At 39.6% G+C, this 24,412-nt stretch overlaps 1 protein-coding gene across 1 annotated transcript in view; it reads left to right on the forward strand.

The window, feature by feature from the left end:
- Positions 1–1,721: 1,721 nt before the first annotated feature.
- Positions 1,722–24,412, forward strand: part of SPATA6 (spermatogenesis associated 6) — a 41,395-nt gene continuing 18,704 nt past the window's right edge. Inside the window, exons 1-10 of the mRNA XM_066555955.1 lie at positions 1,722–1,831; positions 6,416–6,553; positions 7,896–7,944; positions 8,686–8,727; positions 10,073–10,197; positions 14,391–14,471; positions 16,257–16,535; positions 18,136–18,223; positions 19,416–19,456; positions 20,494–20,666. Of these exons, the coding sequence (XP_066412052.1) occupies positions 1,784–1,831; positions 6,416–6,553; positions 7,896–7,944; positions 8,686–8,727; positions 10,073–10,197; positions 14,391–14,471; positions 16,257–16,535; positions 18,136–18,223; positions 19,416–19,456; positions 20,494–20,666 (1,064 nt within the window). The 5' untranslated portion in view covers positions 1,722–1,783. The remainder of the gene's footprint in view (positions 1,832–6,415; positions 6,554–7,895; positions 7,945–8,685; positions 8,728–10,072; positions 10,198–14,390; positions 14,472–16,256; positions 16,536–18,135; positions 18,224–19,415; positions 19,457–20,493; positions 20,667–24,412) is intronic.

Here is a 24,412-nt window from a genome sequence, read left to right on the forward strand (position 1 = left end):
AGAAACAAATAGAGCTGCTACAGAAGTCACGTTAATGGAAACAAGCCCTGCCTTTCCAATCCTTTATTTGTTTTAAAATATTAGTATCAAGTATTAGTAGCAACACTTAATCCATCTATCGATTTCACCTTTGGTCTGCACTGGCCTATTGTGTTCTTTGCTGTTTCCTTTAAAAAAATAAGCAAAACCAAAAAACAAAGACAGAAATCAAAGCATTTTCAGAATGCTGTTTCTTTCCAGATCACTTAACATGATTTTTCTTTGAAATTGCAAAATTAAAATAAAAAAAGCCAAGGGATACATTTGAGCCACTGCTTTCTTTTGGAAGCAATTAAAATTTTCTGTCCTCTCTACAGCTGTACTTGAGGACTTGGAAAGAATATTTAAAGCCCAAAATCCCCTCAAGGTGTGAGGCTGAAATAACCTACACTTGCTAAGACAGAAATCAGACTATTTTGGTGTTGGATGGGATTGCAAATACTCTGAAAACAACTAAGCAGCAGAGACATTGGGGAATATCCTTGATATGACCAAAATGGTGAAGATCAAGGACATAAATCTGAGTTTGTGGGAGGATAGGAATAAACAGTTTCAGATATGAGCATGCAGACAAGTCTTCAAAGATGGAATATACCCTGTGCACTGTGTCTCACCCACAGAGGACATTAAAATGGGATACTTGAGTCAAAAGGGCCCAGATGTCTACAACATGATGTAGGTAAATTGCATCAAAAAAGAAAAAAAAAAAAAAAAACAAACATGGAAATCCAGTGCTTTTTAGCTACTTAAGCCTGGAGATGTATAAAACTTGGTTGAGACCCCTCTGCTGCAGAGAAGGCTTGCTGCCTCTCTCTGCACCTTTCTGCAGTAGGACCAAGAAGCTAGAGGAATCTGGCAGATCAAGAAGCTGGAGGAATCTGACACATCCTGAGCTTCACGTTCCTCCTGGATGTCCCAAAGCAGCCCCGTGACCTGTCTGATTCCCTGTCCCACACTGGACACCTGCGCTTTCTCACCAATGCTCCATCACCCACCACTGGCACTGTCCCACCCTCAGGAGGCAGAGGATGGAAATTGTATTTTATCTACTATTTATGGTACTTTTTTATCTACTATGCATGGTACTTCTGGTACACTCCAGCAGCTCCAGAAAGCCCTGTGGGGAGTGCCAGGATGAGCCAGCTTGAGGTCAGGATGGGAAGGTGGGAGAACCAGAGAAGGTTGTGGGATGAGCAGGGATGAGGGACAGGATTAGCGACAGGACAAGAGGACGTACTCTGAAAGTGTGCCAGGGGTTTAGGTTTGAAATTTGGAAGAATTTCTTCATGGAAACGATCATTATAGACTGGAACGGGCAGCCCACGGCAGTGGTGGAACCACAGGCCCTGAAGAGGCGTTTGAGGAAAGACGGGACGTGCGCCATGATCTAGCTGAGAGTGGTGTTCGGCCATAGGTCGGACACGGCGATCTCAGAGATCTTTTCCAACCTGACTGATTCTGTGAGGGCAGGAGGACCCGGAGAGCAGCGAGGGGCTGAGGGGAAGGGGACAAGGGCGCTCGGGGGACGCGCGTAGGCAGGGCGAGCACAGGATCTCATCTTTCCAGCGCGACGGCGGTGAGGGCAGGGCGGGGCGGGCACGGAGACAAGGAAGGAGGGAGGGGAAGCCGCCCCCGAGGAGGGCGGAGCGGCCGCCGCGGGCCGGACGCGCCCCGGTTACCGTGACAACGGCGTCGGCCGAGCCCGAGCGGCCCGGACCCGGCGGGCCCCGCTGCCCGCCCGCCCATGCCGCGGAAAGCGCTGCGCTGCGTCCTGCAGCTGGAGCTCTGCTCGGTGAGTGCCCGGGCCGCGCTCCCCGCCCGCCTCAGCCGGGCCGCGGCCGGCAGGAGAAGCCGCGCTTGGCTCTTCCGGCAGCGCCTCCCGCCCCGCTTTCCTCGGCCGGTCGCCGCCCGCGCTCCCGGCCCGGCGGAGCTTCTGGGGGGCTGCTCCGGGCCCTGCTGCCGAGCGGGGCCGAGCTCCGTCTGGCATTGCAGCCCCTGTGTGCAGCCCCCGCGGGGGTGTTGGCAGCAGCCGTGCCCCTCCGCAGCTCCCTTTTCCTGTGGCAAAGTTGTGGGGGATGTTTGTCCCCGTACCCCGCCCTTCCTCTCGTGTTAGCAACGGCCGTGCCGCTTCAGAGTTCGCATTTTCCTGTGGAAAAGGGTTTTTTTTGAAACATACTGATTCTTGGGGAGCTGTAGGGTGTAGGGAAAAGCACTCTCAGGGGGGGAGAAAAGAAAAAGCTAAAACCAAAACAAGTCCCAGGAAAGAGCGGCTTGTTCATGGCTCTGGGCAGCTCCGAATATCTGGGTGTTACATGGCAGGGAGTGAGGTCAGAAAGTGTGAAAGTGGAAAGTTTTGACATTCATTATGTTAGGATTGTACTCTGCACTTTGCAAAGTTTTCTGCTCATATCCAAGCTGGGAGCACAGCAAGGAGCTGTATGATGCTCCGGAACGGTTTGCAGAAGTAGCTGTGTTAGACAGGGCCCAGTTACCCTGGAGTCGGTGGCTTCATATGCCCTGGTCCTGTATCCAGAACAAGCACTGCCATACATAAAAGGATACCTGCTGCTGAGGGGAAAACACGAGATGCCAGCCACAAAACTCGAGTGCAAATCCAGGAAGTCTACACTGGGAAATTGGCCAGGTATTCCTGGTTGCTTAGCTGCCCTTGTTCCCAAACCTGAGTGGCTGCTCCGAGGCAGAGCTGTGGATTTGCACACATGGATGGCCAGGGTGTCACCCTGGCGCTGTTGTTGTGCTGTATCAACAGCTGGTGTTTGTCTCCACAATGCCAAGGCCTGCTTGGTTCCTGGAGCAGAGCAATGTGCTTGCCTTTTCTGTTCCCACTGGCTGTGAGCTATTCCTGTGCCAGGATTGAGTACAGGGAACACATTTCCCCAGGGTCAGGTTTGCAGGCGTGGGGTATTTGTTATTTACCCTGCTCTCAAGGCTACAAGTAAGAATGGAGACTACTCTTACACAAATATCAACACTGGCTTTTCATTTAAGGATTTTTTTTCCCCTTGGTGTTTGCTCCCTTGATGTGTTTTTTGGGCAGCAGTTCTTTCATTTCCCAGTTGATCTTTATCAGCTAAAGCAAGCTGATATTTTTGGTAGTATTTTGTGTGATGGACTCACCAGCTTTCTTACCATCTTAGGGATGGGAGCTACTCTTCCACTTTGAATATGCATTGATCAGAGTCAAAATTGAACCCTAATTTTGAACCCTAATTTTAAACCCTAAATTTTGTCTTAGGTGATGTAGGGAAAAAAAAAAGGCCAACTTTCATCCTATGTATCTTAATATGAGTCAGGGTCATTAAAAATGTTAAAAGACATGAATCTCAGTAAGCAGAGAGGAATGTTTTTAATGGTAACCTCAGCTTGATACATCCTGGTTTTTGCACATTATTGATGCTGTCCTTTGGCCAGTTCTGTGCCATCTTTGATACTAACTCGTCTACTAACTATTCTTAATTTTTTCATCATAAATAATAATTCCTCATGATACTATATGATATCCTTTATCCAGAAAATGGATTTTCAAGAAAGTGTAGAATTTTTTTTGATTGATCTGTTTTTATGGAATGTGTCCTACTGGATTTTTTCCTAGTGATTTTTTAATCCACGTCTTTATTCTTTATTTTTGAATATTTAAATATTTCGATCAATGGGATTGTCAGTTTTCAGATCTCTGTCTCACATGGATTTTTGAGCAGATTCTACCTTCCCTGTTTTCATTACATTTCATTTAAGAAAAACTACATTCTTCCACAACATGTGCTGAAGATGGTTCAGACTCCCTGTGGCTCCTTGGTCCAGGCCTAGTGCATATTGGATGACTTTTGTTTCCATAACTTAATTCTTCGAGTTGTCTTTTTTCTCCTTTGTTAAATTTTATTAAAACCAAGGCAAAATATTCAGTTGTGTTTGCGACATAGATTTGTTAGCTTTCACATCTTGGCTGATTTATGCCATGTCCGTTAATTCTCTGTTTGCTTTATTTGTGACCAAAGTCTTGTCCAAATTTCTGATTTATTTTCCTGCCATTTTTACAGTGCTCTACATATTTCTCCACCCTCTTTGAAATCTGTCTAGTTTTGTCAGAAGTTCTGCCCTCTGTTTTACCCTTGCTTTAGGATACAGATGGGTTTTGCTTCCTTTGACTTAATGAAATTCCAAGATCTTCTCCAGTCTGAGTCCACCAGCTCTTTAGTTTGTCTTGTTAGTAGTTTCCTTCATTTCTCCTCTCAAATGGAAGGCCTTACTTAAAGACTAAGCAGGTTTTTTGTTTGGTTTATCCTGCCATGGACTGTGTGTAATAACTGCTGTAGAGGGTTAAGATCAGTAGAATTCTGTCCTTTTCTGTGAGCTTAATTCAGCGATTTCTTTATGGCTATATGTGATGTCCCAGCAGTGGAGGGACTGGGGGCTGGTACACATTTTCCATCCTCCTGGGAACTTTCAGCCGAGATATCCAGCATAAACCTGTCCTAGAAATTTCTCATGGTCCTTGGGGTTGCATGTGAGGTCAGTTAATTGCAGCACTGATCTCCCTTTTCCTTAGCTGATCCATAGATAACACTCTTACCATCTTTAAAATAGTCCCTTATCCTGCTGGAGCAGTCTGCAGTCAGATAAGAGCTTCAGTTTGTCTCCCAAGTGTTATGGAGCTCTGCATGTTACAGAATAGGTGTCATGAGCTGCAGGTATGCATGTGTCATTCATTTTTTGTCATTCATTTTCCAAAAGCATTTTTGGAACTGCTTTAAAGGTACATGGCCACATAGATTTGGTGTTCCAGCCCAGGTGATGAGTTGTGCAGTTTATCTCCAGGGTAGTAGAATCAGAAGTTTCCACATGTGCTACCTTGACCCACATGCTCATTTGTAAGAATTTGTTTTCTTTTTACAGGATAACCAGAAAAATGGCATTTGTTGTTGGCAGGTTTGCCCATTCCAGCATCTTCAGGTCTCTTAACAAATAGGCAAACATTGGTTCCCTTCTCTAAGGTGAAAAGCACAAAACTCCAGCTTAAAATGGTTGTAAATTCTACAAAAATATCGAAGACAAAAGTGAGAAGTAAAGCTGATACGACATGCAGTATGTAGTTTGGGGATCTTTCCTTGTATGAATGAAATCTGTCTCTCTCACTCCTGTTCACACTTGCAACTGCATGAGTGTCATACAAGCTGTTTAATGCTTGACAGACTGTTTCAATTGGGTTATCCATTATTCTGGCACTTTTCTTGTGGATTTGAAGCCCTCATTTATATGGAGAGGAAACCTTTTTTTTTACCTTATACTTTATCTGTAGTGATCTATCACACATTGTTTTCTTCTAGTTCTTCCACCTTTTTTCCTGCTGTTTATACAGTTTTCTTTTAAATCCAGTTAGGATTTCTCAAGTAAAATGTTCACTTGGGAGTAGGAGACTGTAACTAAATCACTTATTTTAATTCCCATCACTCTCCTCCTTTGTCTTTCTTCCTGGCAATTGAAAGTCTGAACACTTTCTCCAGAAGCCTTATGCTGGAAGAGACAACCTCGTATTTCTAATACTGACTTAAAAAATGAGCATGAGACCTTAAGTGAAAGGTGTCAGTTCTCTCTCAGGGAAATAAAATAAATCCACGTGGCTTGGAGAAAATAGCAAATAGTTTTGGAGTGAGTTGTGTACATTCTTGCAATCAGAGCTTTAAAAACAGACTGACTTCTTAGTCAAAGAATTTCAGAATTGTGCAGAGAAAGTTGAGAGATTTGGGGCAGTATGTGGCAGCCTAGTGAGAAGCCTTCCCTGCTTTGAGTTCAAAGATGGGCAGACTTCCCAGAGAAAGGAAGAAATGTGTCTGGTAGTACTGGAACAACAGTTGCTTTTTCTCATTTACAGACAATTTGCAAATAAACTTGCCCTTTCTGGTGGCTGGACAGAGTATGGATATCTAAGCACATAAATTTACTAGTTTCATTCTGTAGTTAGGCTGAATTTTGGGTGGGGTTTTGTGTTTTGGCCTCATGTAGACTTCATTCTACATGAGTCTTCATATAGAAGATGATTATGCCTTACACAGTCAGAGCATACCTTTAATTGTGCTAACCTGGCCTTGAGTTTCAGTTTTGGTTGATGACAATGGAGTGTGTTTACTTATGCAAGAATTTGGTCCTGATTGTTTTAAAATGGTGACTTTTTTCTCCTGTCCATTCTGTACAAATGGAATTGCTTTAGAGAAGAATTTTTTTTTTTGCTCTAGTCTGTTGCATCCTGACTTTCACAAATCAACCATTTCAATCCTGACTGTTTCATTTTTATCTTGGAAACAGCCATTGCTTGTCTAGCTAAAGTTCAGTTTGTTTAATGAGTGTGTTACTTCTACAGATAACTTGTCCTGGAGTGCAGCTGAAAGACAAACAGGAACTTTATCTCAGTGTCTTTGTACTTGGGCAGTACCACAAAACTGAATGTGTCCCTGCAGTGTTCCCACTCTTCTTTCAAGAAAGACTACTATTTGAAAAGGTAAGATATGTCAAGTTCTGATGCAACCCAAATAAACCCCATCACAAATTCCACAAAATTTGTCTGCAAAACCCATGAGCACAAATAATCACACTGAGAATGGAGCAGTATTTTATCTCTTGCTTCTCTTTAGCACAGAGGAGGGGTGTGCCTGTATTATTCACATGGGGACTCAAGAATTGTGTGTACTGAAGATTCTAATGTATGATGAGAGTTTTTAGGTGTTTGTTGATTCTTTTGTGAACTGTCCTTCCTCAGTGTCTGTTTTCCTGGCTTGAATGTTTTTGTTCTAAAAATTATGGCAAGGTGAAGAACAGAGACTGTACAAAAATATAGGAGAGGAAACTTAATTTAGTAGAAAGATAAAATAGCGGCTCAAGCCTTTTTGGTGACATCTTACTCCCTTTGAGATACTTTTTTCATGGTTTGTCACCAGAATTCCCAGATTGGTACTCTGGCCCTGTAATTTATAGTTGTTTATCACATATTCTGAGTCCCTACTAGCTTCATTATTAGTACCACAGGGATAATGAAACACAGTATCTTACAGATATGATCTGGCTTCTCCACTACCTATGAATAACAATACCTTGCCCTTTCCAGTTCTTCTCCTTTAAGCATTCCCCAGCACTTTGAAAACCAGGCTGAGTAAACTTGCTCAGAGTGATGCTCTGGTGAAGGGGATGAGAAACAAACAGTGATTATTTCACTACCTGTGAAGAGTAGGAAAGACCATCATTCTTTAAAGGCAAACATAACACAAACTTCTTAAGGGGAATGTACTGAATGCTGTTTTCAGTGTAATGTAGGGACTTCCATCCAGTGCAACATCCTACCCTATTCCTTGCTATCTATTCACATGGGATTCAGGTTAAAAAAAAACCTGAACAGGAGACTGAAAAGTCACCTCTGTGAAAATGAAGCTTAAAACATTACTAATAAATTAGAGAACAGTGACCTATCAGAATTGTAGTACATGCAGCAAATTATGTTTCTTGAAATTTTCTTAGACAGTGCTTACTTTTACATCTTCAACACTTCACAATAAATTATTTTTTGTTATTTACATACAGAGAAGCAACTCTGTATGCATAGGAAGTATATAACAAGAACTGCTGGCCTTCAATGAATTCGATCATGTTCCAAATGATAATTTTAGTATCCTTTCTTTTTTCCAGTGGGGATAGGACTCTTGACAACCATCCTAGCAAGGAAGAGCATTGATTTTTGGGTTTTTTTCCCTTCACATTCCCAAGAGGTCCATCTGATTACTTTGATTGTGTCATCATTATTATTACTACTGCTACTATTATTATTATTATTATTATTATTTCTTTTTCAGGAATTTGCTAATATAGTTGATCCTGGAGACCTTGTGAAGTTACTGGAGTGTAAGTTCTGGGTTTTTTTTGTACTGTGTTGTATCCATTAATGCCATACATATATGGGCTCTAAAGATGTTTTGGAGGTTTAAAGTATGTGATGGTTTTTCTATCAGAAGGAGACTGTTCTCTGAAAAACTAGTAGGTAACCAGTATTACTTAACAAAATGCCTCTAGAAATGTATGTTACATGCTGTGGAACAGGAAAAGGGTAAAAAGTCATAAGTAGTTGAAAGTCCAGCTGGTTATCTGGTAGTGGGTTCCTTTATATGGTTATTTATTTGATTAATTTTCAAATTTTAAAAGGATAAACCTGTAATTTTTGTAAAGTTATTCTTTTCATTTTTAAGAAGATTATGTCTTGCTACATTTGTATAATGAATTGTGGTGAGAAAACGCTGACCTGAACTCAAACTGCAGGATAACTCCCTCACATGGGAGTTATCTGTAAAGGGGGCAAAGCTTGCATAATCTTCTTTAAAAGAGGAAAAACTTGGCAGCAGATAGAACTTACAAGTTCTAAGTCAGATTTAGTTTTGTCATTTGTACCCTGCTAATGCCATTGTGTTCATCTATGATATTTATGCAAGCTATACTTAAATTTATCTTATTATTGGTGTGGTGGAAATAGTGCAGCAATGTACAGTGCTGTGAAGTTTAAATCAGTGATTCATTTTTCTTGGGTTTTGATTATGGAAATTTTCATTTTAGGTTTTTTTTTAACTCATGAAAAACTTTTTTCCCTTCTAGTTGACACAGCAGTACTTGAACTAATACAGCTCGTTCCTCCAGGTATTGTATCAGTCTTTTCATAAATTATGCAGTTTAATAGGTGAATTTCCAGGAGGACATTGCCCATTACAGCACAATTACTTTTTTCAACACACAAACAACATAGAAAGCCCTTCAACAAATAGTCCTCTGAATAGAAAATGTTAATAGATCAAGAGGATCTCATTCTTGAAAGAGAATAATAACTGAATATTTAAATGTATCATACTGAGGCTTAGGAAAGTGATAATATTTTAAAAATGGAAAATAAACTGTAATCATCCAGTGCATAATTATTAACTGCATCACAATTCACTTCTAGAGAGGCTGTCTGTGAAATTTCAGAGTGCATAATCTTGTTCTCAGAGTGACACTTTTTTTCCTTCCATTTTAATGGTGACCACTGGGAAAACTCTTATCCTCACTATAAGTATTACAGGTCTCTTGGGATGTGTGAAGATAATAAATAGCGATTTGTCATACTTCTGTTATTGGTTTGTGTGATTATAAAAATCTATTTTAATGAAATTCAAGTGTTCCCATGAATAATGTAAATCTGCATTTTATTGGAAATAAAGTCAAGTTTTAAAGAGGACTCATTTGGAAACTGTGGTATTAAAAGCACTCTCTCACTTGTCCTTAGTACTTTCAAGGAAACTGCTGCTTCTCTCAGGTGACTCACCAGACTGTTTACTTGAAGAAATGTAGTGAATGGGGATTTTTTTTGTGCGAAGTAAAGGATCTTGCATAAGAATTTATTTTCAGGGCTCAAACATAGGTGTGATACAGCCCAGCATAAGCTAGCAAGATGGCTGCAATATCACAAGATGCATTTTTTCACAATATGCATTCAAGGGTTTACGTCTAAAGAAAAACTTGTCTTTTTCGGAAGTAGCAAGACAGGGTATTGAGAAAAATCTTAAAATAATTATTTTGCTGTTGCTTGTGGGTTTTTTTACTGCTACTATTACTGTTCTGTAGTATGGAATGGTATTTTTTCATAAGGAATTGGGTGCCATTAAAAAATTCTGGTTTTTTTTCTGTGGCATGGAAGGGAAAGAAAGAAGAAAAGTCCTGAAAAGTTACCTGAAGAAAACCTTTCATGTACCTGTTATAGAAGAGTTAACACAATCTTCTTTAATTTTTTTTCCACTAACATTGAAACATCGTTTCATAGTAGATTCTGCACATTTTTGCTGCTGATTTAACTTGATGAGGTTATTTCCTAGTGCTATAGGAGTTTTAGAGCCATGCTGTTAATTTGTAAGGAACAAAATTTATCCTGGCTTCAACATGGCTCTGTGTGTGGTGTCTGTGCTGTGTGGCTTTGTCTATTTTCCAATTAAAGTATGTATTTTCTTTTTAGTGGGAAAAGTTCTAGCTACATATGAAGAAAATACAAGAGATTTCCTGTTCCCTGACCCTAAGCTTACCCATGGGCTCCGTGGTTTGCAGCGTGAGGTTTTAATGAAGAGGTCCCCGTCTTTCACAGTGAGTGAATGTCTGTGGATTGTATTTATGACACAGTCTGCTTCACTGAAGAAACCCCTTGAACTTCTTCAAATGAAAAGCGATTACTTCTGACAGATTTTGCCATTTTAAGGTGTTGAATGTACAAATCCACAGCTGAACTTCGGGGAAAGTATAATCTTTTTTCAAAATGCTTCAAGAAATTATTTAATGTGGAAAAGTTAGTTTCCACTTGGTTTGCAGTGAGGCACCATGACATGTCTCCATTCAGTTTAATCTGTGATGCAGCTGGTGGCTGAAGGGATGCAGGAGATGTCATATTGACTTCATGGTTCTCAACAGAAGCCATGTAACCCTCCTCCTTGGTCCCTCTCCATAGCATTTTGGAACAATAGCTAATTGGCAGAATGAGTGCAGTGAATTAATGCTAATTTTCTGGAGATAAGGGCTCAAGTACATGTTAAATGAAAATGAATTCATTTCACAATGCCCTTTCATGAAGTTTGACTGTTGAATCTTAATTGTCAGCAGAATAACCCAGGAAGGCATCTTAAGAAGGATGGTGATGATGTGTTTTGAGGTTTTTGTGGAGTTTTACCGGTGGATTGGCAGGACATTTGGATAAGAACTCAATTACCCTGTCCATTGTGGTTGGGCTAAAAGCACCTGGGAGGAGGGAAATGCTGATTAAAGTTCATTGTTATCTTTTAGCTGGTGTAGCCTTTCCCCAGAAAGGGCAACCTGGAAACTGCCCAGACTTGCAATTAGAGGTGCTAATTTGGTGTCTAATGCTGTGTTACATTTGAATGAATTAAGGTTGTGATTTTGTGCTACAAAATGTCTGATTCTGCAGTAGCTTAAAAACAAAAACAACCATTATTTTGGCTGTAGTGTTTCTTTGATGTGACTCATCCCATGCCTGGTGGTGTGGCTCAAGAGATGGGGTGGGACTGTTTTGCCTTCATGCTGCTCATAGAATAGGTGCCTTCCTGGTGCTGAGAAAAAACAGTGAGGTAGGAACAAATGAAGTGGTATTAGCTAAATGTTTTTAGATTTTTTTGTGAACAGAATATAGTGAGTCTTCATAGAAGCAGAGCTGCTAGACAAGTTTGATGGGTTTTGTCAAACTGAGTTATTTGAAACAAAAATTATGTATTTTCTAATAAAAAGAAGGTGCCATAATTTGTGAGCTGTGAGAAGATGTGGTCAGAGTAATTTGGAAGTGTAGGTGATGAATGATGATACTGTAGTAGCTTTAAAAAGTTGACTGCTGTAAGACACAGATGTACTTCATATCCTTGGGAGCAGAATAACAAAATCCATCTCTGCCTGGAACAGGGACTGCAGAAGCTTTTGTTGCTCCATTCCATCTCCATAACTTGAAAGTACAGTATAAGAGAGGATTTTGGCATAGTGACCCCCTTTTCAGGAATAATGCAGAAGCTGGGTTTGATTGCATTGGAAGGAGGCTCCCAAAAGGAACTTCTTGTTCCTCTCCTCGTTTGCCAAATGGAAAAACTATGAAAGGATTTTCACCTCCAGTAGAAATGCAGTCTCAAGTGCCTCCCTCTCCCAGTGTTCCCTGAGCTTTACTGGCAAGTGTCTCTTGCTAAGGCTGTCAGCATGAAGTGCTGGATGTGAATGCTAAGCAAAAGGAAGTATTGAACAAGGTCATGAGAACCCTCACATTATTCCTATACTACTGAAGCCATGTTCTTCCCACACGAAAAGTTATTTATAGCCAGCTGAGATGTTGAATATTTTTGAATGGCAGCTGTGCTTCAGTGACAGTTTGATTCCAAATAAATTTGTCTTTTATTAAAAAAATAAAGGTAGCAACAGTAAGGTTACGGTTGTGGAGTTCAGATAGGCAGTGACAAGCAGTGTCTGATTAACACTGCTAATCTGCCAGTTGGAAGGAATCCAAGTTGAGGGGATCAAAACTCCTCCAGAAATCTGGCACTTGGCTGATAATGTCCCTGGCTAAATGTCTTACAAGGTTTACAAACTCAGTGTGCATACAAGACATGCCTCGAGTTATCTCTCCTGGTCCAGTGTTGCCCAGCTGAGGCTCTTGCTGGCTCTTCTGTATTTCTCTGCAACGTTTACCTTTCAGAATATGTTTATGCCTGGACTGTGGTAGTGATTTCTTACAGATGTTCTTATCTCCATTCCCCACCTTCATGCAGTATTTGCCACATTACTTAAAACAGTTTCTTTTTAGCTATGCTATCTTCCATTAACAGTCCAGTGCAAGGCCTTCTGTTACATTCCTGTATACTTTTTTAAGCTAGGGTTGTACTTGTGTTCCTTACAGTCAAAAGCACATATTAGACTTGTATTTTTCTAAAGGTGAACCACCTTTATACTTTTTCTGTGGTCAACTTGGTATTACGTCCCTTCTGTTTAATGATTGGTGCAGAAATGCTCAAGGCTGCAGACACCACTAAGCCAGAAGCAGAAGAGATCCCAAAAACTTCCCAGCTGGATTTTCATTTACAGATGTGTCTGGGGCTATATGATGGTATTTACATAATTCTGTGTTGAGTATCCTAGAGCAACCCCTGATTTGGGAACTGCAGAAAACAAAGAGCAAATTGGCTTTGGCATCTGAGTTGCTTTTGACATATCCATGCCTGTGCATTCAAATGCCATCCCATATTCCCTCTCCACAGACTACTTTTCTGAAGAAACCATAGTTTGTGTCATTTTTTAGGGATGAACACTTAACAATTTTGTAATCATTTCCAGTCTCTGTAAGAGCAGTAGGTGCTCTATTGTTGCATTTTTTAGTAGACTTACTAATTCTGATGTGTCCCTTTTTAAATTGTTGATAGCACTTGACAATTCATTAGTAATAAAAACGAGTTGATTAAAGACGATCAGGCTTAAAACCTCTTTTATGTGCCATAACTTGACTTGATTGAATCCTGGACTCTGTTAATTACTGCAACTGAGCTTTCTTGGCATTTTTGTCATTTGATTTCCATAATCTATTCTGGGGCCAGATCATGTTCCCTAATGGGAAATCAGTGTTTAGGCAGGTGGTAGAGAATAGTTTGGTTAATCAATAGACTTCACTCATGAAGTTCCTGCTAATTCTTATGGATGTGGGATAAAGTCACAAACAGACCAGCTCTTTTTCATGTCTTAGTGATTTTGTGTGTTCATGTGCACAAATGCCTGTGCACTGAGATGCCTTAGGCACCAAATTCTGTCCATGTTGAAAAAAGAGGGGGTAGGAATTTCTGGGGGCACTTGATTTTCTCTTGGATTCTGCAGAGCTGCATAGGATGCACATAGATGATTGCCACTTGTTTATAGCATATGTGGCATTTAGTTCTTTTATGCCTTTTTTTAATGCTGCTGTTTGGGAAATAATCCTTGTGTGTTGTAATCCCTGTCCTTTACACCCAGTAAATTCTGAATGCCTTGGCCAATGCTCAGTGAATAGAAAGGCAGTGGTTTTTCTGAGGTGTTGTGTTCCTAGCCATGGCTGCAGTAAAAGGTGAGTGGAACAGAAGCTGCTAATCATGTAAAAAAGGAGGGACATGCTGGCCATTGCTGTGTGTGCTGTGCTTCACCAGGAGGCCCAGTGGGACCCCAGTGATTCCAAATGGGACAAACTAGGGCTGCCCCATGGGCAGGAGGGGATTGTGAGGGGGTGGAACATGGTTATGGAACAAGGGAGGCATCCACAGAAATCAGACTACTCCAAAGATTACAGAATGAAGGGTATTCTTAGTCATACTGTTAAAAAGGAATAGTTATCTGCAGTGTGATTGACTGATTAAACAAAATGTTTTTACAAATGAGATGGCACAACTGAAACTGTTCTCAAACAAGTTTACAAAGTTAGTATTAATGAAACTTCTAGAGCATGACTGAAATTTTTATTGATGCCATATAGCATGGCATGAAAAATCTTTAAAAGTGCTTTTGACAAAAAAATGTATTAAAATAAAAGTCAGACCTTAATTGTTGTACAAAAGCAGTGTAATCATCTGTAATTGAATTGTCAGAAATGCAAATGTTAGCATCTTGACATTTACCATTGCTGTTCTGTCTTTTCTAATTATCTTTATTAAAGGCTGAAATTAACAAAGGAAATGGCTGAAAATTAGGAATGGTTTGTTACATTAGGTGACATTTACCTCTTTGATACCCTTTATCTTGAGTTGAAGCTTGATATGCAATTATTGTCTCTCTTCTAGGGAATTGCACCAAAATTGAGATTTTCTACAACCTGCCATATTTCAGACAGTCTGTTAATCTTAGGAAGGAGTCACATACAGGTTAGCACAATTTAATTGTTTGCAATTTCTAGATTTAATATTGATAGCCTTGCTTCCAACTTTTGCATGTGCTGCTCACTTCAAACTTTCCTCATTCTTTTGCTGTGGTTAAAGCGGGTATCACGGGTGCTTGACAACTTGATTAAATTTTTAATCAAGTATGAGTAAAGAGTGGGTTTGGTGCATGACAGTAGATGCTGAGAGTTCCTTGAATCTGAAACAATTATCAGCTGCTGTGTTCTATGATCAGCTGAAGTGTCAGTCCCTGGTGCATTTGTCGATGGGAAGATGCCTTCTCACCATTTGTTACTGACACCTAAAATTAAGGACAATAAAAACTAGGTGAGGTTAGAGAAGGTGCATTATTAAACCAAACCAGTTAATTTAATTGTTTTCCATAACTGTATCACTGACAGTAATGGAAATGCAGATTTTTGTTGAAAAGGCTATCACTTGTATTAATCTGGAAATGCTGCTTTTGCAGCAAGTAAAGTTAAGGTGAAGTAGCACTCTTCTCTGGTCTAACAGATTGGAATTTTGGTTTGGATTTCTGGAACAAGCTGTCATGTAAAGTTACTCTTATATCCTCCTTCTTCTGCTGTAATATTGAAAAATGGAGCAGCATCATTGGAAGGGAATGGTTGTCAGGAAGGCTTGTGTGCAAAGACACTTAGGTGACTTTGACCTGTTGGTGGCATTGCTAATGACTTCAATGAGAAGTTTCTTCCAAATTTAGCAAATGAAATGTATCGAGACAGAAAAAGAATTAAAAATCAGTGAAAATTGTCATTGTCAGAAAATTGACTTCAGTGAAGGTGACTTGAATAAGGGCAATTTTATTTAAAATTTAAACTGTTCCTAAAGTATCTATGAATGGCAGCTCAGATTCACTTGTGTTGCAGTTTTACAACTGGTGTAAGCCAGGAACAGCATCACCTGCTTCTGGTGAAGCTGAGATTAGTCTTAGAAAATTAGGTCTGGCTTTGTGTGGCTGGGTCTGTGCTGTGTCTCACCATCAGCTGCACCAGTGAGTTCAGATTCTGTCAATAAAAAACAAACACACAGCCTCAGCCTCACTGGCTGGGTGTAAAGGGAAGGCCTTGAAGGCAAGCTGGACATTTTATATCTGGGTCCCTCTGAACCAGAGCAGTCCATGTAACATTCAGATTTAGGGCTAATGTCAACTAGCTCCAGCTTGAAAAAAAATTTCTAACAGAAAGAGTATTGTTTTTCTCCACTAAACTTTACACTTTAAAAAACTAATAAATTCACCATAATCCAGGAAAATATTAATTTTAGAGCATGTAGTTGCACTTCATCTGGAGCTTTAGGCAACTCTAAATGCATATAATTTAAACTATTAAAAAGGCTCCTTTTTTAATTTGTCTTGTACTTAAAAGGGGAAAAATTTTAAAATAAAAGCTTAAACAGATGAAAACATGCTTCAAATCTGTGTATGGCTAATTCAGATAAACTTTGTACTAAAGGAACTTGAGACAAAATTAAATTTAATTTTTAGAATCTCCATTAACTGTGTGAGAAAGCTAATTGAGTATCAGACGCTTAACATCTAACATGCAGTACTAGGTGTTTAACCTTCTTTTGGTTTCAGAGAAAATGGTAAACATGCTTTTTAAATTGCTGTTTGATTATAGTTTTGTGAGGGGGACTTCAGCTGCCATGGCATCTCCTTCTGGTAAAATTATTAGTTCCTTGTTTGCGTTATGTTCAGGGATCTTTATCCTACCTGCTGTCAAATCAGATCATTTCTCTTTTTCACTTCAGACCGATAGGCAGTGGGTGCATCATCCAACCCCAAATGGAAGAATGCCCTCAAAGCTGGCCAAGAAGAGCCTTCCTTCAGCAGAGCAGGGCGGGCAGAGCTCGGCGCTGAGGAGCTACGAGCAGCCCACCATCGCCTCCAAGTCGCGCTCGCCGTCCCCGTACACCAAGCGCCGCATGTGCGAGCTCTCGGAGGAGGCCAGGCAGAGACTGGCCCACCTGAACCTGGGCCCTCACGAGTTCAGGAGAGACACTGACAAACCTCCCTTTGTCATCAGACGGGTTTGTGTTGGCTCCCAGGGCTTCCAGCTTAAGCTCAGTTCAAATGTTGATCTTTCACTAAATAGCGCTCCAAAAATTCATTCAGCTCTTAGTTTAGATGAATAATTTTTTCTTCTCCTTAACAGTCTGTCACAGAATGATTTAAATGTAAAATTAACTAAACTAAAATTTCTTTTATCCGCTTTAGTAACAGACAAAGATCAAATTCTTTCATGAATATCTTGGTTAAATTCTCTGAGGCCCCATTTCTTTTCTTCCAGCACACTAGACAGGATAATAGGTGTATAAATTCGGCTTGGAAGTAATTGATATTAGTATTAAAAATTCCTGAATAAGACTTTAAAGAAAGTGTGTCTAGTCACATTATGAACACTTACACTTCCTCTCTTTCAACTTTTTTTTTATGTTGTCATCCTGTGATATTTGGAACACTTCCTTTGCTCAGAGCTACATCTGAAATGCTTTGACTTAGAGTTCATAACATAAGGACATTTTGCCATACATGAAAAATTGTCCTGAAATTAGGTACTTAAAGAAATTGTGTGTAGCTCTTTTAAAATGAAGGGCCTACATTTCCCAGCCACCTGGAGGATCATATACTCATTTTTTCCCCCCTCTTAATTACTCTTCTTATTTCAACAATTCTTTGTTTTTAGAAAATCACTTTGAATTTGTAGCGGCACAAATGGGATTGTTCATATTCTGTGCCGTGGCATTATTTCTCTCTCAACTGATTTCTCTACAGTTCTGGGCACCTACCACAACCAGTTAGATAATCAAGTGGTTAAATAGTTTGCTTCTACCTTATATTTTTACCTAGTATCAGTAATAATTAGTTAATACTATATTGTCAAAGTTTAGAAGTTTTATTCTACATATAGCTACCTTTAAGAAATTCAAAATGGCCTGAATAAGTCATTAATCATTAATAAATCTACTGTTTTTCTCAAATATTTTTATTTTAACTCCTTTTATTTAATTCTTCTTGGTGTTGATCTATAGGTGAAGTTCACAGTTTAATTGTAGTATCATTAACACTGATTATTGATTTTCAATGCTTGGTTATGTTTGTACAAAAAAAGGAGAAAGCTTGTCTCTTAATTCAGCATGTCCTCACTGTCATGGCCTTTCTAGATTGAGAAATCTCCTTTTAGGGCATCTTTACTGCTGAGAACTCTTTTGGCCTGGAGATTTTGTGTTATGAAGATCAAAATTGGATTATATTAAATGTAACTTTTTAATTAGGAAGAGATTCAGATCTCTCTTGGTGAGATCTGAGCTGTTTAGAATAAGTATGAGATACCAGGAATTGTTTAAAAAGACTGCAGACATTACAGATGAAGGAGGAGCTGTCTGTATTTTCCCTTTCTTTGAACAATAGGATATTCAGAGTTTTCTCGACCTTTCTAGCACTGTTTCTGTTTATGCACAGTAATACTAATAATGCCCATGAGCCAAGTGCTGTGAAAATAGTCTAAAATAGTATTTAAATAAAGTAAAATATTGCAGAAAATACCAGTTGTGGTCTTATGAACAAAACCAGAAAAAACAGGGATTGATACATCTGATACTGAGTATTTTAACAGTATTTTTGCTTCAGGTTGGACAACCAAGTCCTGGTGCTAAACTTCATTCCTTGTGTTCCCTGCGAGAAAGCACAGCAGAAGCCTGGCCCAAGGCACCCCATGGTCAGTATTTTCTGCTATATATCTCATAACTGCTTTTGATTTCTGCAGGAAGCAGTTTTATTTGGGGTTTTTTATTATTATTTTGGGGGGTTTTATTTATTATGAAAATCTGTGATGGAGAAAAAGCTGTTAGTTCTTCCTAGGAAAAGGAAGAATGCTGAATAAATTACTGCTTCAAAGGGTGTCCTTGAAAAGTTCTTTGCCTCATGAAGCTTGGAGCATAGTTCTACATTATATGAAAATAGGAGAGAATTATAAAGCTCAGACGAGTGCTCTGTTTCACTCTCTTTTTTGTTGAGTTGGATGGTGGAGAAAATTTGCATCACGGTTTGTGGGTGTGTTTATCAAGCTTGGGGTATTGATTATTTTGAAGTTCAGGGGCTCTGTTCCTTCAAAAATGGGTAATGTTTATTTCAGCAGTATTTGTGAGTAGTGGATCAGTGACTTACCATTATTAATGAGCATCCAGGATGTGCTCCAGTATCTGCTTCAGCATCCTTTGGTATCAGTAAGTGAGAGCTTAATAAAAAGTGTGGGACCAGAAATTTAAGAAAGCACCCTAAAACTTGATTTTATTGCACATGTCTTACAATATGAGGATTTTAATGAGTCTCATCAGTATTTGTTTATGTGTGCTCTGCCTCATTTTTATTTCATTTCCTCACTAATTATAATTTGTTACACAGCAAATCCTTATGAACATGTTATTTTACATTTGTTCTTTGTCATTGCACTGGGTGCTGGATTTTAAAGGTTTCACATCCCCTTTGGGAACAGATTTGTCAGTTGTGATGGCTGGATAATGGAACAGACCAGATCATCTGATACCATTGCACACTTAAAAAATGAGCTGGTGGTTTCTGGCCAGTGTTTAAGAGACCAAAATCTACCTCTGTTAATATCCAGAGGAGTCTTTGGTCACCTGTCTGTGTCTTGAGGCTTAACTGTAACTTCTGAAAAGAACAGATCCTTAGGATTAGAAATCTTAATGCAGACAGTACAGTTTAGTCCCTTTTTTCTTTTCCTGGGTCACAGTATGAGGGTTGTTCAGTACAAACTAGTAGAACAGACCAAGAAGTAGATTTAATGTTTGTGAGGACAGATAGGATGCTTTGTAAAAGATTTCATAGAATTTAAGAAATGCAAATGTGATTTTGATTTCTTCTGTCATGGACCTTTTTTCCTTCTCCAGATCCTTCTCCTCTCAACAGCTACAGACCCAAGAAAACTGAAGTGAGTACTTGCAAGTGGTTTTGCTTACACACTGTTTTTTGGGAAGCTCTGAGCTTCCCAGTCTTTCTTGGATCATCTTGCATAGGTATTTGAAACGTTATCTACTGTAGTATCACAAGCAAGAAAAAGGACATTTTCAATCTGATCTAGCCCAGTTAAGGCCTGCTGACAGATTATTTACAAACATTAGAAGGAAACTTAGCACTCTTTAAAGATAAAGATGCCTGCACATACAGAATTTGCTTTTCCTTGGCATTAAGGCTTGCAGCAAGGCCATAGAGGAGCCTTTAAAGGCTGTTTGCATTTGCCTGACCAGTTACTCTGAGAGCATTCTTCATTCTGGAAATGTATGTGAAGGTGGCACTGGTGCAACTGGGAAGCCACTGTTTTGTTATTTCATATCCTTTCTTTTTCAGATTTTGGCTTCTTTCTGTATTAAAAGAATCTAATGTCAGGATTGTTTTGGGTTTGGGAGGTTTTATTCTTTACATCCTCATTTAGTTGCTTTTTGCCTGTGTTCCTGAAGTACTGTAAAAATCGTGGGTTTATGCAGTTATGCGTGCCCTCCTAGATTTCCTAATGACTGGGAAAATTGATGACAACAGGGATGAGGAAAGAAAAGGAATTATGAGGATAAACCTTGATATATATGTTAAGCACACTTTTGTCAGACTCTAAACTTTTATTACCAAGGGCTGTTCTGTGTACTGTGTAGTCTAATATATTGTGCTGCCTCTGGATTCTTCCATGGGTTGTTTAGGCTCTCAGGCATTATTCTGAATCTGTGGGATTCCTGGGAAGCCTTTAATTGTGCACTCAGAAAAGTTGATAAAAGGGCTGTTGCAGAAGAGTTTCACATAAGATGGTGTGTTAGTTACCAACAGATTCCTCTGAGACTTTCTGATTTCCTTTAGACCATGGATTTTTTAAGAGTGTACAATCTGAATGAATATACAATCTTTAGCCTTTCAGGTTAAGATGAAAATTGTACGTCTTGATGTTCGTAATAATTTTTAGTTTGGTGGGGTATTTTTCAGGCAAAATCCACCAGTGGAAAAGGCTTGGACAGTTCTGCTGTTTGCAAGGAGGATGTGAGCCCAGATCCACCCAACAGAGAGTCCCACTCTGCAGCTTCTTTGGAGTGTTCAGCACCTGCAGCAGTTCAGGAGTCTCAGAGTTCTGTGCTGAGTCGATCTTCTCTGAGGGAAAGGTAATGCCCTGGTTTTGTTCATGACATTCTGGAACCAGGAACATGAGCTGGTGATAGCAATGCCTGCATGACTGTATTTGCATGTTTGGAGGTGTGAGGGCTGAAGAGACTGAAAAATCTTCCTGCATCAGCTGTGTTGTTGTTTGACTTTTCCTTTTGCTCTGTTTGCCATCTCTCTGCTTGATGATGACAATCCTAGTAACATGGCAGTGAAAATGTCTGAAACAGTGACACCCCAAATTTCAGGCTGCCAATGTCCGTCTAGAACAGAGAATTAATAAATCATCACTTAAATGAATCATCACTGTTTCAGAGGTGTTTGGAATCTCAGGAATGTAAATACAGATATGTAAAAATGGGAAGTAAACTTTACAGTTGGTGCTTGGAAACCTTTTCTCCATCTGACTTTTCACAGGTGTTTTTGAGCATGTCCTTGTGGCTGTGCTCTACTCAGATGTGTGACTGGTGTGCATAACATGCTTGGGCTAGCTTTAATCTACTCAGTGTGTTATTTTCCAATATTTTCACTTTTTTGACACCCTAAAATCTTGTTTTTGATTTTTTGAGTGCAAGTGTGGACCTCTGCAGCTATTGTGTGTAGATTAACTGCTATATTTAAATTATTTTTTTATCTATCTCTACTGACCCCAGTGGGACTTGTTTGGGAACAGTTTCAAATACTCTTTAATTTAATGGATTTCAGTCCCTGGGTTAATATTTTGGGCCAGCTTCCCAGCTTCAGTGTCTTATGAGGGTGGGATGGAAGAAATGTCAGAAAAGCAACAGCTGGTTTCATGCTTAAGCCCTCCAGTCCTTCAAGGAGAGTATTCCCTGCTTCCTGCTAAGTAGAACATGTTCTTGGTGCTTCTCTTGTACATTCAGGTAGCAAGTTACTGGTTGGCTTTCTGGGAACAGAAAAACTGTATGAAAAGCTAGGCCTGAGTAAGCAAATAGATTAAATAATTGAGAGAAACTAAGCATTAAACTGATGTCCCGTCCTAAATGCTGAAGATGTGCTTTGGTGACCAGTTCACACTGTGTTACCATTGGTACCAAGTTAGTCAATGCTTGCAGGTTGCATTTTACAGCCTACACACAGCCTAATGCTTGTTTCCAAAATAGAAAAACTGTCTCAGTTTTTTCTTTAAAAAGAAAAATGACAGATGGCAGGTGGGGATTGAATTTTTAATACTCACAAAGATCAAGTTGGTGTTTTAACATCTTCCTCTGCTTGAAAACTTGTTTGTTAGTTGTTGTGTGTAATAGTGCATCTTGGAAAGTGTTACACAGAGATTAGAATGTATCTGGGGTTTGAAGGAGGTTTCTTTGTCATCTTGTCTGCCTCCCCATTCTCCTCTGACAGTGTTTGTGCATTAGTTGCCCATATCTGGGAAGAGATATTGTCATGGTAACTTTTTTATCCTTTCTTCAGCTGGACTCTTCTTGGGGGGGTTTGGGCTAAATTATATACACATTTTATTTAGAGCTTAGGGGGTGCCTTCTGTTGATAGCAGGAAAGTCTTGTATGTTGTGAGCTGCTGTTACATGCATAGTAATTTAGTCGTCTGCCAGTTAATCTTGAACTTGTCTGAATGTTCTTGCTTTTTCTCTTTATGAGCCTTTCTCCAGAAGAGATTTCTGATCTTGTGAAATTATGTTTTTTCTTCTTATTAAAGCAAATGTTCTCAGCTCTTCAGAGCTGTAACATCTCTTTATGTAAAATATGTAACCATTTACTTCTGTCATCAGAAAAAAAAATCAAAATGAGAAATAAAGGGCATAGTCTAAAAAAAAATTGATCTCTGTTTCATGCTTCCGAGATAACAATGGTTTTAGCTGATTGTGTACTGAGAGTTATACTTGGAATGACAAACATGGTTTAGAGGTCAGTGTTTGGAAATGCATGCAAACGCTGCTGTTCAGATCATAGAAATACAGAGGAAATCAGAGCACTGAAAGGAAAGCAGTGTTAGTGTGATTGCAAGAATATGGAGTCTTATCTCACAGTATTTGGTGCTTATTTCCTCAATTTTATTTTGAATTACAAAGACAAATTGCTTAGCATATCCAGGCTACTGTTTTTAATGCTAGTCAACCCACAGTCAATATGAAACTTGACTCCCCACCTTGACCTTTAGTTCCCTCTTTTCCCATTCTTTTTTTAAAAGTACTGTCAAGTGGCTGGCTGCCTTCTTGGGAGTGAGTCCCAGAGCCCTGCTGTGTGGTTGTAAAACCACTGCAATACTTTTCAGTGAGACAGAAATTGGGGTCTTGTGCAAGGTCCTCTGAGCCCTTTTGTATCCTCCCTGGCAGTTTCCAGTCTTTTCTTTGAGCCTGCTAGAGACACCACAAATCAATCCTCTTCCCCTTTCCTCTGAGACTTCAGTCAGAAGCAGAACTGTAAATAGATTTACTATTGAACAAGACAGCCAAGTTTTGAATATTGATTTTTCATACTTTCTTTTTACATTTTTCATTATGTACATATAAGGAAAGCATTTGCTGATGTTGGGAGCTGACAGTCAGCAGTGATGTGGCCATAGAACCCTCCAGAGGTCCCTTCCATCCCTCACTATTCCATGATTCTGTGGGGTTTGATTGCAGCCCCTGTGCAGACCAGTGGCACTCACAGACCCTCGAGTTTCTGCCCACAGTGTGGCAAGGCAGTTGTTTGGTTGGTTGTGCAGAGAGGAGCATCCTGGGCATCCTGGATGCTTTGGGAAAGAGCATTCACACTCTGTCCTTTCAGTGCTGCTTCAGGAAAGCAAAGCTGGAGTCCAGTCCTTGCTTTCATGGTGCACAGACATCCTCACACACTCCTAGAAAATGGGGTTTTTCTTGGGGACTTACAAGCTAAGCTTTCCTTGCAGCACTGAAACCTGCAGCAAAGTACCTGTCAGAAAGAAAAGGAGAAATAGTGAGATGGATTCCATAAGGTCAAAAAGTCCTTTGAACAGAGCTGTGTGCTGGTACAAGAAAAATCCTTTCCTCAAGAGACTACAACAATCATGGGAGTATTTGACTATTTCTGTTATGTGAGAGGCAAAGCTACTTCTTGTGCATTTGGGATCAAAGGAGTCTTTTTCCTGCTCTGGAAATAGCATGCTTCTACTTTTGTTTCCAGATTGAAGTGCAGTTCGATAGCTTTTTTCATGTCTTCCTGGTTATGCTGCTGAAATATGATCTTACCTGCTATAAAATTTAACAAAAACCTAAGTTCTCTTTGAAGTGAGACAGAGGTTAAGTGTCTGGATCAGATGCCCTTCTGTAATATTCCTGTATTGTTTTACTACCATCTTTTTATATTCTCATTTTCCTAGTACTAGGGAAACAACAGCATGAAGTTAGATACTGGTAATGATAGATATAATAACAGATACTAATAGATATTAATGAAATACTAAATCCTATGTGAAGTCCTTGAAAACATCAGTTACCAGAATTTTTGGCTTCAGTGATCTTGAAAACAATCATCCCAGGATCTTGAGGGTTATTTTATTGCACAGCAAAAACCAGAAACAGGTGGTTCACCTGATATTTTAGAGACTGGCATGCATCCTGAGACAGGGTTTGCTTCTGTGAGAGCATATGTTTTAGGTTTTGAGAACTCCTGATAAAAAGTAGAACACTGAAAAATATTGCAGACTTCTTAGGAAAAAGCTTGCTCTCAGGAGAGGCTGCACCTTGGTTTCCTGTCTGTTTCTAGCCATTTAAAAGTCATTATTTCTGATTTTTGGAATTTTCTT

Source organism: Molothrus aeneus, chromosome 9 (genome assembly GCF_037042795.1).
Source record: "Molothrus aeneus isolate 106 chromosome 9, BPBGC_Maene_1.0, whole genome shotgun sequence".
Taxonomy (NCBI): Eukaryota; Metazoa; Chordata; class Aves; order Passeriformes; family Icteridae; genus Molothrus; species Molothrus aeneus.